General features: G+C 40.0%; 1 protein-coding gene across 16 annotated transcripts in view; it reads right to left on the bottom strand.

The window, feature by feature from the left end:
* Cask (calcium/calmodulin dependent serine protein kinase) overlaps positions 1 to 16225 on the bottom strand; it is a 340650-nt gene extending 324425 nt beyond the window's left edge. For 8 of the 16 annotated variants that reach the window (XM_036175420.1, XM_036175418.1, XM_036175419.1 and 5 more), the window contains exon 1: positions 15451 to 16224. In XM_036175420.1, the coding sequence (XP_036031313.1) occupies positions 15451 to 15509 (59 nt within the window). In that variant the 5' untranslated portion in view covers positions 15510 to 16224. Of the gene's footprint in view, positions 1 to 15450 lie in introns of all 16 variants that reach the window. The other 8 variants (XM_036175431.1, XM_036175432.1, XM_036175428.1 and 5 more) reach the window with 2 other exon arrangements.
* Between the last annotated feature and the right edge of the window lie 612 nt (positions 16226 to 16837).

Genomic DNA, 16837 nt, shown 5'->3' on the forward strand with positions numbered 1-16837 from the left:
AAGTGGAAAAAAATACAATTCCTTAGACTAGAAACTAAAACCCTAAATTAGAAACTTGGCTTGGCCCCTACTAGTTATGAAAATCTCTTAATACCCAGTAAAGCCTCAATTGCATCATTTCTAAGACATAAACTCTAATAATAGCCTGGGGTCTCTTAATGGAATAGTCAGAGAACAAAAAGGAGTAAAAGTATCCTAAAAGCAACATTTCTTCAAATCCCTTCCACATTCTTTGTGATTCACAAACTATGGCTTTTCTTTTGTTTTTTGTTGTTTTTTGGAGAGGGGTCCCAAATTGTGGGTGATGACAAAAATTATCTAAATTTATGCTACCAACATGTAGCCACTAGCAACATAAAGCTACTGAGCACATGAAATTCGGCTGATATGACTAGGAAGCTAAAATAATAAATAAACAAACAAACAAACAAACAAATAAATAAATAAATAAATAAATAGCAGCTGTTAGTGAGATCATAAAATGTACTCTTTTTTTCTGGTTTTTCGAGACAGAGTGTCTCTGTGTAGCTTTGTGCCTTTCCTGGAGCTCACTTGGTAGCCCAGGCTGGCCTCGAACTCACAGAGATCCGCCTGGCTCTGCCTACTGAGTGCTGGGACTAAAGACATGCACCATCACCACCCGGCTGAAATGTACTCTTCTAATGTATACAATTTGGTGGGCTTTAGTGTATTCAAAGTTGTGCCCTAGTGAGCAAGCACTGGTAACCACTAATTTAATTTTTCTCTCAAAAGCCTTATTTATTCTGGAAATTTCATAGAAATGAAATTATACATCATGTGATATTTTATGTCTGGTTTCTTTCACTCAGCATAAGTTTTAGAAGGAATCTATGTTGAAAATTGTACACATACTTCACTCCTTTTAAGGCCAAATAACATTTCACTGTGCACTTATCACATTTTAACTGTTCATTTACCAGTGAACACTGGGGTTGTTCATACATCTTTACTACTATGGATAACATTAGTAGGAATATTTTATACTTATAATTTATGAGTTTTATGTAAATATAAGTAGTGTAATTGCTGGGTCACATGAAACTATAACGTTTTGAAGAATTGACAGCATATTTTCTCACAAATCTACAATCTTGATATCATTCATCTTTTGCAAATCAATTAAGCATATTCTTTGACAATTTCATGTATATAGAGATAGAGATAGAGATAGAGATAGATAGAGATATACGGCGGTCTGGTTCCTTTTTCCCCCATTCTCTTTTCTCTTCCCCCCACTCATGTGAACCATTCTTACTCTCACTGGTTTGCACAGATCCCTGACCTTTGGTTTTATGACCCATTTAGTTTCACTGGGGCCACCTGTGTAGGCACAGTCATCCACCTTTTTAGTTCTAGCCATCCTAATGAGTCTTATCTGATACTACAGCATAAACTCTCTTAAATAACATTCTCTGCCTACTAAGAAATTTTGAATTTGAACATTATAGCCTTGAAAATGGTTCAAAACACACATTCAGCAGAAATTACCTACAGCAGTTGCTTCTCTGAAAGGAACACTCAGCTCCCAAGCATAACTGGCTGCCAAGGAAGTGAGGAAAATTACTGATGCTTACTTCCAAATCTGTAGGGCTGTCCCAGACACCTCTGTACACAAGAACAAGACAATACAGCACAAACCACCAGATCATTCTTCTTACCTAAAGCATAGTATGATTCACCAAACTTTTATCATCATCCACCCCTGACCTCTATTTCAGGTAGATAAAACAGAAAAGATGGGGTTGTTCAAATGATTCCTGTCAATGGATTGTACTGTCGGGAAAATAATACTACCTTCTTGTCATTGTCATAAATAATTTTTAAAAATCTTCATTTCCAACACTATTTTGAGGAAACAGTAAAACTCAAATTATCTGACAGATAGGCTGCCTTGGGCAATAGACCTGAATGACCACATTCTGTGTACTTGCCTTTGTCTGTATCTCTCTCTTTGTATCTCACCACTGGGATGAGTAAGTGGGGCAAAAGGTAGGAATTAAGTTTACTGAAAAAGTCTAAAAAATGAAAAGAATAATTCAGTCATGTCCATTGTCTAGGATAAATCATGAACCAAAATAAACTCAGATAGCTCAGTATCACTTAGTTTAGTCCTATTTTCTAACTTACTATTACCAAGCACAAAAAGGGCAATGTAGAACATTAGTCATTGAGTTAATAAGTTGCTATCAGAGAGACAAATGAGCTTGTAGAAATATGAGGGTCATATGTAAAGGCAGACAAGGGTATCTACCTAATGATTTTAACTACTCACAAAAAAACAATAATAAGATTCCATCTCAAGCAGGGATCAATGAGCTTTTTTTTTTTTTTAAACAGGACCAAATAACAAATAGTTGAGGCTCTGTGGACAATGGCCCCACATTACTACTCAATTCTGCCTACAGCATAAAAAGCAGCCATAGACAATAAACAGGTAGTGAACCAATTTAGGCTACAGACCATCATTTACTGATCCAGGGTTCTAAGAGGATAGTTCTCAAAATTTGGTGTGCATCAGAGTTCTCTTGGAGGGCTTGTTAAAACAGTGATAGTAGTATTCCATTCCCCTAGCTTCTATGAAGGGTCAAGGTGAGGCCTGAGATCTGCATCCCCCCCACCCAGGGTTTCTCTGTGTAGTTTTGGTGCCTGTCTGGCTCTGCCTCCCTAGTGCTGGGATTAAAGGCATGTGCCTCCACCACCAGGCGAGATCTGCATTCCTAATACATTCCTAGAATGCTTAAATTCTTCCTTACAGGCTAACCAGATGTTGAAGAGTCTAAATTCAAATGTGATTGGACACAAATGTTTCTCATGTGAAGTTCCAAATTTTAAAGTTCAACCAAAATATTACAATTTAAGGAAAAAAGAGGCAACATGCTAATTGACATTCTTTCTCTTTGCTTTAAACTACAGTTTAAATTTATTATTGCTCCATCAGTAAAATAAACATACTTCACCTTCAGATAGTCAACAGTTTGACCTAATATGTTCCAAGTCCTACCCTAAGAGGCAAAGGATATTATGTAATGCTCATGTAATGCTCACAACACAAAATCGGTTTAAAGACAAAGGCAGAGCCCAGCAAGATGTGTGTAAAGGCACTCACTGCACCAGCCTTACAACTTGGGTTGGATCACTGAGACCAACAAACAGGGTGGAAAGAAAGAACCCAATCATACAAGCTGTCCTCTGACCTCCACATATGCACTGTGGCCACTCAACGCCCACGCTCGCATACACATACATACACACATACACACACACACACACACACACACACACACACACTTTTTTGAAAGGTAAATCATCCTTCCAAAATCAAAGAAAATTCAACAAAGCCCATTTCTAAGTAGATGTGCTTCAACAAAACTTCTATAATGTATAGGCCTTAAATTGACCTATTTAAGACTTTTTGAAAATCACCCCATCTTATGATCATAAGAATCACATAAAGCCAGCAATGCCAGTCATTACTTTTGCTTTATGAGCCTGTATGTGTGTGTGTACATGTATGCCGTGTACATTCAGTTACTCACAGAGACCAAAAGATAGCACTGGATCCCCTGGAGCTGGAATTAGAGGCACTTGTGAGATGCTCAACATGGGTGCTGGGAACAGAACTTGGGTCCTCTGCAAGAACAGCAAGCTCTCTTAACTGCTGAGCCATCACTCCAGCTTCCCATTCTTCTTTTATAAGATGAAGAAATAGAAGAAAATAATCCAAATACCAATGTCTTGTGAACTTTTATTTAATAATTTTCCAATAGGCATGGTGGCATATGCCTTTTCAGCACTCAGGAATCTGAGGGAGATAAATCTCTGTGAGTGTAAGGTCTGCCTGGTCTATATAGAGAGTTCCAGGCCAGCCAAGGAGACCCTGCCAAATAAATAAGCAAACAAACAAATAATTTTAGAAATAAAGTTTCACTGGGGATTTAGCTCAGTGGTAGAGCGCTTGCCTAACAAGCACAAGGCCCTGGGTTCGATCCTCAGCTCCAAAAAAAAAAAAAAAAAGAAAGAAAGAAAGAAAGAAAGTTTCTTTAGAATACTTATTTCTCTTGGCCTTTTTTGGAGGGGTGCATTTTAAGAGAGGTTCTCACTCTGTAACCCAGTCTAGCCTTGATTTTACAATAATCCTCCTGTCTCAGCCTCTCAAGTGCTGGAACTGCAGGAATGAGCCATCATACCTGGATTGACAATTACTAAATTGCATTTTCCCCCAAATCCAATTTACAGTTCTCTGTCTAGAAATGGATCTGGAAATGAGGGGAAATGTGCTAATGAGGCCATCAAGTCCATATTCATATTTGTAAGCCTAATACTGAAGCCACCAGGGTAAGTCAAACCAAGAAACCTGAGGTTCCAAATGTCAACTAAAGCCCACTAAACCTGCTTACAGGTCATAGAATATGAAGCATGATCCAGCAGTATAATGGGAACACTCAACCACAGAAGAAATATTATTGTTGAGAATCTAAAAGGTGTAGCAGCAAGCCTTGAATGCTTCCTCTTCAGATTTCCAGGCTTTTTCTGCAATGATGATAACAAAGCATTTTCACATGAATAGACATTTTCACAGATCAGTTTAATTGCCATGAGAGAAATCTTCTTAAAAAATGTTTGAGACTATAATTATAACATTTCTCCTTTCCATTTCCTCCCTCCAAAACCTCCCATATACTCCTTCCCACTCTCCTTTAAATTCATGGCCTCTTTTCTTCACTAATGGTTATTGTATGTATGTATGTATGTATATAACACATATACAGATATATTCCTAAACAGAACCCGCTCAGTCCGTGTAATGCTACCTGTAGGTGTGTTTTCAGGGCTGACCGTTTGGCACTGGAGAACCAGTTGGTGTGCTCTTCCCTGGGGAGGGCCACCTCTCCCACTCCCAGCGTTCCTCAGCTGCCTACAGTTCTTTGTGCAGGACTGAGGCCTCATGGGAACTCCATCCAGTCTGGCATGCTCATTGGTGTCATCCTTGTTTAGCTAACATATGGGCAGTCATTTTGGTGAGACTTATGAGTGTGGCTTCTGATAATACCAGGAGACACGACCTCACTTATCTCTGGCTCTTACAATCTTCTTACTCCTTCTTCCTCAATGTTTCCTGAACCTCAGGTGAGAGAGCATTTTATAGATGCATCCATTGCGAGAAAGCATTTTAAGAATAAAAAGCGTAGCTTACAAGATGCATGATTAGTAACGTTTTTTTCTTCACATCGTAGCATACATTAAAAATATGTTGATTATAGTGTGAGCTAAATATATTCTCAATCTGACCTATTATCTGAATGGTATGACTTTTTTTTAAGTCATGTGAAATATACGTAAGAATTCTCAGTGAAAACAGCTTCCTGCTTGCTTTACAAGCATCTAATTACAAGTAACTTAATTTAAAAGAAAATATTTATTAAAAAGATAACCATGCTGGAGTGATGGCCCAGTGGTTAAGGGCACATGCTACTCCTGCGGAGGATCCTAGTTCAGTTCCCAGCACTCACATGGCTCCTCATAAAAGTAAATTACCCTTTTTTAAAACGATACTATCAAGGTGGGTATGGTGGCCCATGCCTTTGTCCCAACAAACAGGAAGCAGAGATATGTGGATGGCTGGCCTTACTCACAGACTGGTCTACATAGTTGAGACCCTGTCTCAAAAAAAAAAGGATAATCACAAAATTAATGTTATATTATACTGTTAGGCTTAATATCATCTTAATTAGGCTGTAGCCCTAAGTAGACTACAGGAAGTTATTCATATACAAATAAGTCAGACAATCTCCTTCTAAACTAATGAGTTAAGGGAGAAAGGGAGAGCCAGCGAAACTTCTAACCTAAATGATGCAATACAAACAACACTGTCCAAGGATCCTAGGAAAAGACCCCTTTAACTCTACTCTGAAGACAACTTATTTCCACAGAAGTGGTCTAAGTAGACCAACCTCTTCAGCATGATGATCATTACAGAATGTGCATTTAGGCAATTTAGAGTCAGTGCCCAATCTTTCACAGACTAAAATATTAGGGTCTTTCTGTTTCATTTGTCCTCAGTTAAGATATGAAATTGATGTCATAACAAAATTTGAGAAACTATTACACTATAAATTTAACAAATCTTGTATATAGCTATTTTTTAAAATACATATCATGGGATTTTCCTTTTCTTTTAAAAAATTACCACATACCATATTGTATGTATATGTGTACACACACCAGAGAACAACTTGCAGGAATTGGTTCTCTCCTTCCACCACGTGAGTCCCAGCAGGAATCAAACTCGGGTCATGAGGCTTAGTAGCAAGCACTTTACCGCTGAGCCATCTCACCAGTCCTAGATTTTCCTTTTTTCCTCATGAAATCTCACATTATGAAGAATTAATATTTTACCAAATATCCAAATGCAAAAGTGTGATACAAAACTCTCTCTTTTAACAAAATCTTTGGCGCTTTTTACAGCACTGTAAAACTACAGTCTAGGACAGATTTACAAATAAATTATGAAAACCTGAATACTCAAAGACTATCTTTCCTAGTATATAACAATTTTTGCTAAAAGACACTAAATGCTCTTGAATATATTTTTAAAACTTTTCTAAGAGTTATTAGAGTTCCTTTACCTGAATTCTTCTATTCCTTTTTAGAAATGAGGAAACAGGCCTAACATTTCAAAACTTACCTAAGGAGAAGACTAACAACCCTTTCAAGTTCCATGTCCTCTACAAAGATTTTCTCAACTGTATTTATTTATTTTATTTTCCTGCTAGGTGTCATGCTGTCCCTGGATTTCTACTTAATATACTCATTCAATAACTACCTCTGACTTTCTGCAGAGACAGCAGTGTGAACAAGTCAGCTGTGACACTTGCCTTATGAGAATTCAAGAACTACTGAGATATGGCCTAAATTAAACATTTTTCTTTTATTGATACAGAGCTCCTTGAGACTAGAGAATCCAAATAAAAACACATAGACATTTCCATAGATGTATTATCTAATCCTAAGAATATACTATCATTTTCATTTTACATGCAAAAAAAATTAATGATCAGAGACGTTAACTAATTTGCTCATGGCTTCACAGCTACAAATGAATAGATACTAACACTTCTGATGATTTTACCTACACAGTAGGAAAGGATGTTCATTTCACTATATTATTTATGTAACTGAGCATGTGTTTAGCACTGAGAAAGTACACATCCGAAAATTGTTGAAATTGTTGAAACTTATGTTCATAACTGCCAAAAGAAATGTGAGTATGGTAGAGACATTCTACAAATAAAAAACACTTATGTTGCACCTTTAATCACTAATCTATGCACATAGCTTGTGAAGTAGATATCATTCCTTCTATAAAGAAGAAAATGGCTACATTGTGCCTAAAGGTGACTAGATCAGATCTTAGGGGACTGGCTGCCTTACAAGCCACAAAGCAATGGAATCATATATTCAGAGGAAACAATAAGATAAGCAGGAAGGCTAAAAAAAAATCTATGTTTCTTTAAAGCACAAATGTGAACACATGAAGGAGCAGTGAAACATTGGATATCTGTAACTGAATAAACCATCCGTTCATTTAATAAGCAGTAAAATCTACATATGGTTCAGTGATGTCCTAGTTTGTTATCTGTTGCTGCAATCAAACACGGACCAAAAGTAACTTGGGGGGGAAAGTGTTTATTTGGTTTAGATGTCCCAGTCACCATCCATCCTTGAGGGAAGTCAGAGAGGAACTCAAACATGAGCAGGGGCAGGTAGGATAAAGAAAAGCTGCTTACTGGCTAGCTCAGTCTGCTTTCTTATACAACCCAGGCCCACCTGCCAGGAATGGCACCACCCACTTGAGCTAAGCCCTCCACATCAATCAGTAATCCAGAAAGTACTCCACAGATATCCCTACAGGCCAGTCTGACAAAGGCATTCCTTAGGTGAGGTTCCCTCTTCCCTGATAACTCTAGTTGGTGTGACAGTGACACAAATGACAACAATCCCATCTTAGATTGACACACCAAAAGACATATTCAGTGTGTGTGTATGCGCGCGCGCGTGTGTGTGTGTGTGTGTGTGTGTGTGTGTGTGTGTATGTATGTGTGTGTGTGTGTGTGACAGAGAGAGAGATCGAGAGCAAGAGAGCAAGAGAGAGAGAGAGAGAGAGAAGAAAGAGAGATTATTGTTGTTTATTTTGAGACAGGATCTCATGTAGCCCAGGGGGGGCCTCAAATTCAGTGAGGCTGAGGCTAGTCTTGAACTCCTGTTCCTCCTGACTTTATTTCTCAAGTTCTAGAATTATAGGTGTGCCCCACCATGCCTAGCAATCTAGTATATTTTGGAGAAGAAACCACAGGGGAGAGAGAAGAAAGAATGGAGGGACAGAGGATGAGTATGAATCATGTACTGTACATGATTAAAATAATCACAATAATGTTTGTAAAGCCAAAAAGCTATACTAAAAGAAATATGAAATTTGGTTAAAAATAGAATGTACAGGTACCTAATAACAACAAAGAAGCTAAAATGAAAAAATTGTATACCTAGATACAAAATATATATTGGCTTAAGTACAATTAAATAACCATTTTCTATTGTGACTAGATAATGGACAAATTCAGAAGGTGAAGGAAAGAGGGTGAGAGAGGAGAGGGGAGGAGCGTACTATCCAGGACACTAGAAAGAATTAAGATCTCTATAGTGGAATAATTTTAGAAAACAACATTTGTGTGATAAATACCAAGAACTTAAAGTAAAACTTAAAGGATCAAATATTTACTTTGTCACTCAATGAAAGGCTTCCATCTAATTTATGGTCATATACAAGCAAGAGAACAAAAATGGCATCGTTTTGGGAAAATCAACTATTCTACTTAAAAACCAGTAATCAAAAATCTACAGAACACAAATACAGTGATATTAAAAAATTTGCAACTAAAATAGTGAAAGCAGAACATCTCATCAGCCTGGTGGCTGGAGACAGGTACTTGCTCTACCAGCTGTGACAGATTCAGAAGCTGCAGTTTAGGACATGATTTTCAAAATCAAAATGCAATTCAGTATTTATCACAGGACATAAGAAATCACTCTACTCTACCCTCCAACAAATGTCTATCTCTGAAAACCTCACTACTTCTGGCTTAGAAACGTAAAATAATTAGTCTGAAAAAAATGTTTCAAGAGTAAAGGGGATGAAGAACGTTTCAAAACCAATTATATTTTGGACAGATGGTCAAGATTCCTTACTTCCACTGCTAAAGAATATACAGATTTATCAGTTAGTTTGGTAAAGAATATTTCATTACAGAGCAGTGGTTCCCAACCTTCCTAATGCTGCAACCCTTTTTAATACAGTTCCTCCTGGTGTGACCCTCAACCATCAAATTATTTTCATTACTACTTCATAACTGTAATTTTGCTGCTGTTATGAATTGTAATGTAAACATCTGATATGCAGGAGATCAGATATGACCCCAGGTTGAGAGCCACTGTCACAGAGCAAGTGAAAAAAGAAGCAATGAAAGAAGGAATATATATTGCGCCAAAGAGGTAAGAAATATAACTGGAAAGTAAAGAAATCATCTTTTATAGTAATAAATTTGAAAACTGAAAATCAGTCTTATTTTAAAGAAGTCCAATGCAGTCTTGTTCACAACCTGAATCACCAGTAGAATGTGGCTGAAAGGAACAATCTTTAGAAGCAGATAGAATCCCATGTGATCTTGGCAGATTTCTCCTCACCACCTCTTGTGCTCAGTCTTCTCTGTAAAAGGGTTAAATTAAATGAGATGATACATGTAAAATGCCTAATATTAAAAAGGTGAATCAATGTCTTTTGCCAAATTGTCATTAGGTTATAAAACATTTTTTTATTTAAAACTTATTGTGTTAAAGTTCCTTTAAAGACAGTTAAAGTATAAAACATTTACAAAAAGACAGCCATTCAAGCACAATCTCAAAGCAATGTGGTATACCTATTTCTACAATTTATTGATCATAGCTATAAATAGAAATGCAAGAACTTTCAATGTAAAGGAAATATCTAAGAACACAATTTAAGGAAAATTAGAAATATTGTCCATTGTGTGAAGAGGAAAATGGCAGGTGAACTGTGCATGGCAATTGTACACAAAGTATGTCTCCATTGTGGAAGCTATAGAAGTCCACATGAAACACTTAGAAGAAGGTGCAAATGACAGCTCCTAAAGCAACTGCTAAAAATCTACAATAAAGTGAGATGTACAAGTAACCGAAGAGCTCACTTTGCCCCAAGTGGGCTCCAGAATCAACTGCTCAGGAATAAGACCTTACTTGTCTCAAGATTTTGTAGGTTGTCTTCTATGGAAGGGCGGCTGAATCTCAAGTGTTGGAATTATCTAGATTCTTAGAAATGTAGCTGGTAACTGTGTGTTTCATTTGCCTTACTTGTAACACTACTTGCTTTTGGAAATTTTTTAAATCATTCAGACTTACACATGACCTTTTCCTAACATTAAACACTAGTTTATGTACAGCGTCTACTTAAATTTTCAGAAAGACTCTTCTATATGATGTAACATCCCCCCTGAGGTACTAGAACTCCAAATCACTGAGATAATCAATACATGAGAAATCCAGAGTGATTAGTACAAATCAGTAAAGCTGATTTTTCCCTCTATGCTTAATCACATATTTTATATATTATTAATACAGTATTTACATAAGACTGCATTTAACTCAATTCTCTGGCAAATTGCATTACTGTAGTCACAGGTATAGGACTTAAAGTATGCAAGTAACTTAACCGTTCTCTTTTAATCAAATGTTTGTGCAAACAATCCATACTAAACTAATGAATTTCTTATTAAATTAAGCCATTGTAGTAGAAAACTATCATCAATGGTTATTGAAGCAATCGTTGTTCTGTGTTGTTCCTAACATCTGACAATCACCATGTTAGCATTACACAAATGTCATAAATCAATGTGAATCTTAAAAGGTCCATGAAACCAAAGCCAAACACAGGCTGAAACTAAATTCTTACACAACAGCCTCAGAGTCATAAATGCATAGAAGATAAAAATCCATGTTTTGGTCTGATAGCTTAAATGCATTACAAAATGTATTTACTGTACTTTGTAAAAATTTTAATCCTCTGAAAAGCTAGTTCCAGAATGCTACATGTATTAGCTAAGTTTTAAAACAGTGACTCTTCACACAAGATTCATTTAAAAAAAAAATCTCTGTCCCAGAGATTCTGCCTCTGTCACAGGGCCCTGGCACTGATCATTTTTAAAAGCTCCCCTGACAGTTCTAATATACAGCCAGGTAGAGCACTACTACTTTAAACTAATTCGGCCTTTTGGTACAATAATTACTCCAAGGTTAATAAATATACTTTTTTGTCTTTAAATGTGATTTTATTAAAACTACTCAATTTATTCCACACCTAATGAGTGACTATTACATTGCAGGCAGTGTGTTCAGCAATGGAGAAAGATGTGTGTTATATATTCCCCTGCCTTCAAGAAGCTACCTGTTAGCCAGGTAGAGAGACCATAAATAAGTAACTGTAATTAAATATGATAAGTGCTCTTGGGGTGTAAGCAAATACAGCATGCCTGGCAAACTTGCAGGTCATCCTTGAGCAAGGGTCATGCTGAATCATTCCAATTTTAGTCTGTCTTAGCAGAGTAGGAGAGTCAGAAGTTAAGGTTACCAAACATCCTAAAATCCAGGACAAATCTTCATCCTACACAAGTTCAAAACTGTACATTGTGTGATCCTCTTTCAAAAACACTGCTTCTGTCAGAAAGATGGTGGGTTTTTATGTTTTAATTTAAATGACCTGTTTTAAAACTTCTTTCATATACTATTACTGGTTTTACATTTACCTACAAAATTATAAATCTGCAAAAGGGACAGTTATGACATAAATTAATCATTAATTTGTATTTGCATAATACCTTTTCTTTCTAGTAATTGCTACATTTGTTAGGACAAGAAGTTTGGGAACTAGATGGGTGTGGTGGTACTGTACAATCAATCCCAGCATGTAAGAGGCAGAGGCAGGTAGATATCTGTGAGTCTGAGGCCAGCCTGGGCTAGACATAGTAAGACCCTGTCTCAAAAACAAAAACAAACAAAAAAGGAAGTTTGGGACTGTAATTGAATTTACTTCAATAACTTCAAAGATGCCATATGAAAAATGTTATGGAAACAAGAGGCACTGAAGAATTTTGCAACTTTCAAAAAAAAGAGGGAGTTTTAATTTTTTAAAAAGAAATGGCATCTTCCCAATCTTTATAGTTAAGATATATGATTCTTTCAAAAATAGCTTTAGCAACAATAAAGGTTGCAACAACTACAAAGAAAATATAATCCAAATAGCATCTCTCCTCAAACCTCCCTACCTCAAGTCATGTTCTTAACCAAGAAAAAGACACCTAAGGGGGGGGGGGGTCTATTTACATTGGAATTAAAGCCAGGTGTGGTGCCACACACCTTTAATCCCAGCACTCAGATCTCTCTGTGAGTTAAGAGCAGTCCCATCTACTTAACAAGTTCCACGACAGCCAGAGCTACATTAGTGAGGCCCTATCTCAATAAACAAACAAAGTGGAAATATCCTTGAGGATGAGTGAGTAGGTGGATAGGTGGGCAGAGGAGTGAGTAGGTGGCCAATATGTCTTGAAAACCGAAATCTATTTTAAAGAGCCTTAGTGAAATTTTAAAACTATTAAGACATTGTGGCATAAACACAATTCATGATGCTAATTTCATATGAAAAAATCAAAATTCTGTAAGTCTGGATAGAAATCAACAAAAAGATTTTCAGGATGAATGATGATCTGCAAGGCCTTTCTTTTTAAGCTCATAATTGAACAAATCCTTAGTTTAAATGTATGCTGTCAAGGTTCCTGAAAAAAAAAAATCTCAAATGAATTTCAATTTCAGGATCAATATCTACTGACACAATTTCCTGGAGAAACCTTCACCCTTTGCACAGGGTAAGGAACACTATCATTACATTCTTTAACGCTGAGACCATCTTGGATTCATTATTTCAAGAAACGGCATTTTATAAATGACATCAACCAAGTCAGATTTGTAGAATGGGAATGAAATCTCACAGTACACAGAAGTGCAGGCAGCCACTGACTACCTAGCATCTCATAATTAGCTTGTTCTTCCTCCTTATGCAGCTGCAAAACAGCAGAGCAGATCAACTTAATTCTACCAGGGGTGTCTTCTGAAAATATTTTAGCAATTTTAAGTCAGCACAATGAAGACCGCTAACACGAATCTGACCACTTTTCAAAATACAAAGAGATCACACTGTCATCCTTTCAGACCTGAAGGAATCAGAACCAGTCACCAAATTGATTCAATGATGGCTGTTTTCCAACATCATAATATATGCAAGCATCTTAATTCCACATTTTCCAAGAATCAACTTCAGGCTCACTTAAAACAGCTATAACTAAGATACAACAAATATCACTCACTCCCACATGGTCATTTGGGTGGTTTTGAAAAACATCTAATTTACCTTCTTTGTGTGCTCTTAACAATGAAGAAATGAAGGAGATTTTTGATATTTTTCTCTAGAAATGTGGTCGTCGATTGTAGCTATTAAGCACTTGAAATGTGGCTAATCCAACTGAGGCAATAAATTTTGTATTCTGCTTAATTGATTAAAATTTAGAAATAGTAAATTCAGTTACTGGAAAAGTTTTATGTATGTTTGGAACAACTTGAGTATGTGAATCTACTTTTGAGACCTAAATACAGATTAAGTACTTCTGGGGAAAATTCAGTTTAGCGTCAGAATTGAGAGGTGTTGTTAGTATAAAACACACATTGGATTTCAAGGACTTAGTATGAAAACATGCACAGCATTGCAAAAAAATTCATGCTGAAATCACTAATTCAGATGTAATGTATTAAATATTTTACTAAAATTAATTGCACCTTTTTGTTTGAAATCGTCCTAATGTGGCTGCTAGAAAATGATAAATTACACGTGGCTCTCATTAAATAAATAGCTTTGGACAGCCCTGCTCTAGGGCACATCCACGACTCTACCAGACACATTTGGACATCTTCCTCCTGACAGACAGGCTGGCCATTGAACAATAGGGTAAGGAGTAATGCATCCTCAAAGCGTGTGGATCTATGGAAAGAGTGTAGCAAGCTCAACCCACAATTTCACCCTGTGAGCAGCAATGTAATACCTCAATATGGAGGAAAAAAATGAGTTATCAGTACTCAAAAAATTGAAACTGAGTATACTGCATACAACTTAAAAGAGGTAGAGCCAACTGCTCTGTCTTGGTTTCATTTCCCAACTGTGGACCTTAAAATAGACAATAAAGCACCACTTCCAAAAAAGACGTAAAATATTCCAACACTAGCTATCTAACGAGACCTATTAACTAAGCAAAAATCGCTCTCAAATCTTATCTCAACTTCCAAAGCCACAGAATACACTGTGAGCTAGGAAATCAACTTCAGATTGCCAGCATTTCCCTCACAAGCAAATTAGCAGGATTGTGCACTTGGAATATTGTTTGACAAGAATGAAAAGGAAACAATTCAAAACAGATTTCAGGACTGGACAATTAGATGAGGAACTGCAGATTTAATTCTCAATCAGTACTGTGATTAATCTGATTCCCTGCTTTTCCCTAGTGTAATTATACAACACAGATGAAAGGATGAGCATTTGGACTGTCAGTTCTATATTTTAGACCAGCCCGGTGACTCAAAGCAGACGGCTCTACCACGCTAACCACCATCCCAACAACAGTGGAAGGGAGCCTTGAGCACTGATTGTACAGTCATTGCATAACGAGGCATTAAAAATTTGGGTGCCCCTAACTCTTTCTACGTTCGTCTAAGGCAGGTGAAGAATTTGCTGAAACTGGACGCACCCGTCTTCAATGACCCTCTTAAATCCGGGCATGGGGTGAACACAAAGGCATCTGTCTAATATCCTGGCACAATAGACACACACCCCACAATTAAAAACCCTGGACGCGCTCTCTCGCTCTCTCCACACAAGCACACGAAATGCAGGCTGCTCTTTTCGTAAAAGGTCTATGGTACAGGAAAGGTAACAATAACCCCAACTGTTCCCAGGAAGCAACTATAAAATCGGTCCTGCCACGTCCCTGTGTAACCGTCAGATAAAACGCAGGGAGCCCGCCCCACGCCTTATGGGGTGGCCGACCCGGGCTCGTTGGCCTCCACGGGTGGCGGAGAAGCCCCCAGACCCTCTCCTGGCAGGAGACCCAGGCACACGTCTATAAATACTCCAGGGTGAAGAGGACTAGGGAAGCAGAGGGGAGGGAGAGAGGGCAGGGGGCAGGCCCGGGGCGGGTGCGGGAGGCCCCGGGCATCGCTGAAATGCATTTTTCCACACTCCCGCTCCCTCGAGTGGAGACTCACTTGCCGATCACCTCGCACAGCTCGTACACATCCTCGAACAGCACGTCGTCGTCGGCCATGGTCCGGAGGGGACAGTGGCCGCAGCGTGGAGGGTTCTGAAAACTGGGTTGGGGGCGCCCAAGAGCTCAGTGCCGGGAGCTCCGGGCTCGCGTCCTCTCCACCGGACCCGCAAGCCCTCAGTGCTGAGGAAGCTCAACCGCGGCCGCGAGGCCGGGAGACTGCAGCGCCTTTCCTCTGCCGGCTGCCTCCCCGGCGCGGGCGGCGGGGCCGGGGCGTGGGAGCGAGGGCGGCCCGGGCCCGGCGCCGCCCGCCCGCCCGCTGCTCTTGGCGCTGTCGCTCGCGGCCGCGCTGCCGGGCGTGCGGACCCTCGGGGATCGCGAGGCGCCGCACTCTCCGCTCGTCAGCCCGCGCGGGCCGCGAGGCCGCGACCGCTCCCTCTGCCCTAGACCGGTTCCGGCGCGGGGCAGCTCGGGCTACAGGGGGGGCCGCGACAGTACCATGGAGGGAGGATCGTCGCGAAGGGAGGTGGTGGCGGCTGATCGGCGCTGGGGACCAGGAGGCGGCGGCAGAGACGCTCCCTCCTCCTTCTACTCCTCCCGCCGCCGCCGCCGCCCGCCCGAGTGTGGGAGGGGGCTTCGCGGGCTGAGTGTTCTGTACGGGCGGGAGCCGCGACCGCTGCCTTCAGCTCCTCCCCTAAGCTTCAGCTGCCGCCTGGCTCGCAAACCCGGTGCAGCCGCCTCGCGCAGACTAGCCCTCCTCCCTTTGGCCCGCGCGGCGGCTAGACCCGCAGGCCCCGCCCACTCCGGCCCTTTGGGAGGCGGAGACCGGGGAAGGAGGCGGGAGGGAGGGGGGAGTGCTCCCCGTGGCGCATGCGCGCAGCGCCCGCAACGTCACGAAGAACCGGCCGGCGCGGGGAATCTAGAGGGCGCTGGGGGTCGGCTAGCGGAGCTGCACGAGTTGCAGCTGCTGAGGTGGGGCTGGTGGAGGTCGTCGCCTCTATGCCCAAGCTGCGACCAAGTGGAGAAAAGGGTCTGGGGACAAAGGGTCCACAGCAGTATGCACGTTTTGGGACAGCGTGCTCAGCACTCAGGCAGTTTTCGCCCTTCTTCCGTAACCTCAGGAAGCCGTTTCCAGTTTTGGGCTGGGAAAAACGCAGGGAAAGGGTTCTAATGAATGGGAAAGCCAGAGAGGAGGTGGAGAGAGATTGTCACTCAAGAAGGCACTTGGCGGCGGATGCTTTTAGTGCCATCCTGCCATTCTTTAATGAAGATGAGGGCTGGGGGAGGGGGAGAATTGTCCAAGGAAAGGACCAAACAAAAACTGCAGAGGAAGGTGTACGACAACGAACAGTGAACTAGAGAAACAGCCTCTCCTGCCGCCTGCCCCA

This window comes from Onychomys torridus, chromosome X, assembly GCF_903995425.1.
Source record: "Onychomys torridus chromosome X, mOncTor1.1, whole genome shotgun sequence".
NCBI classification, from domain to species: domain Eukaryota; kingdom Metazoa; phylum Chordata; class Mammalia; order Rodentia; family Cricetidae; genus Onychomys; species Onychomys torridus.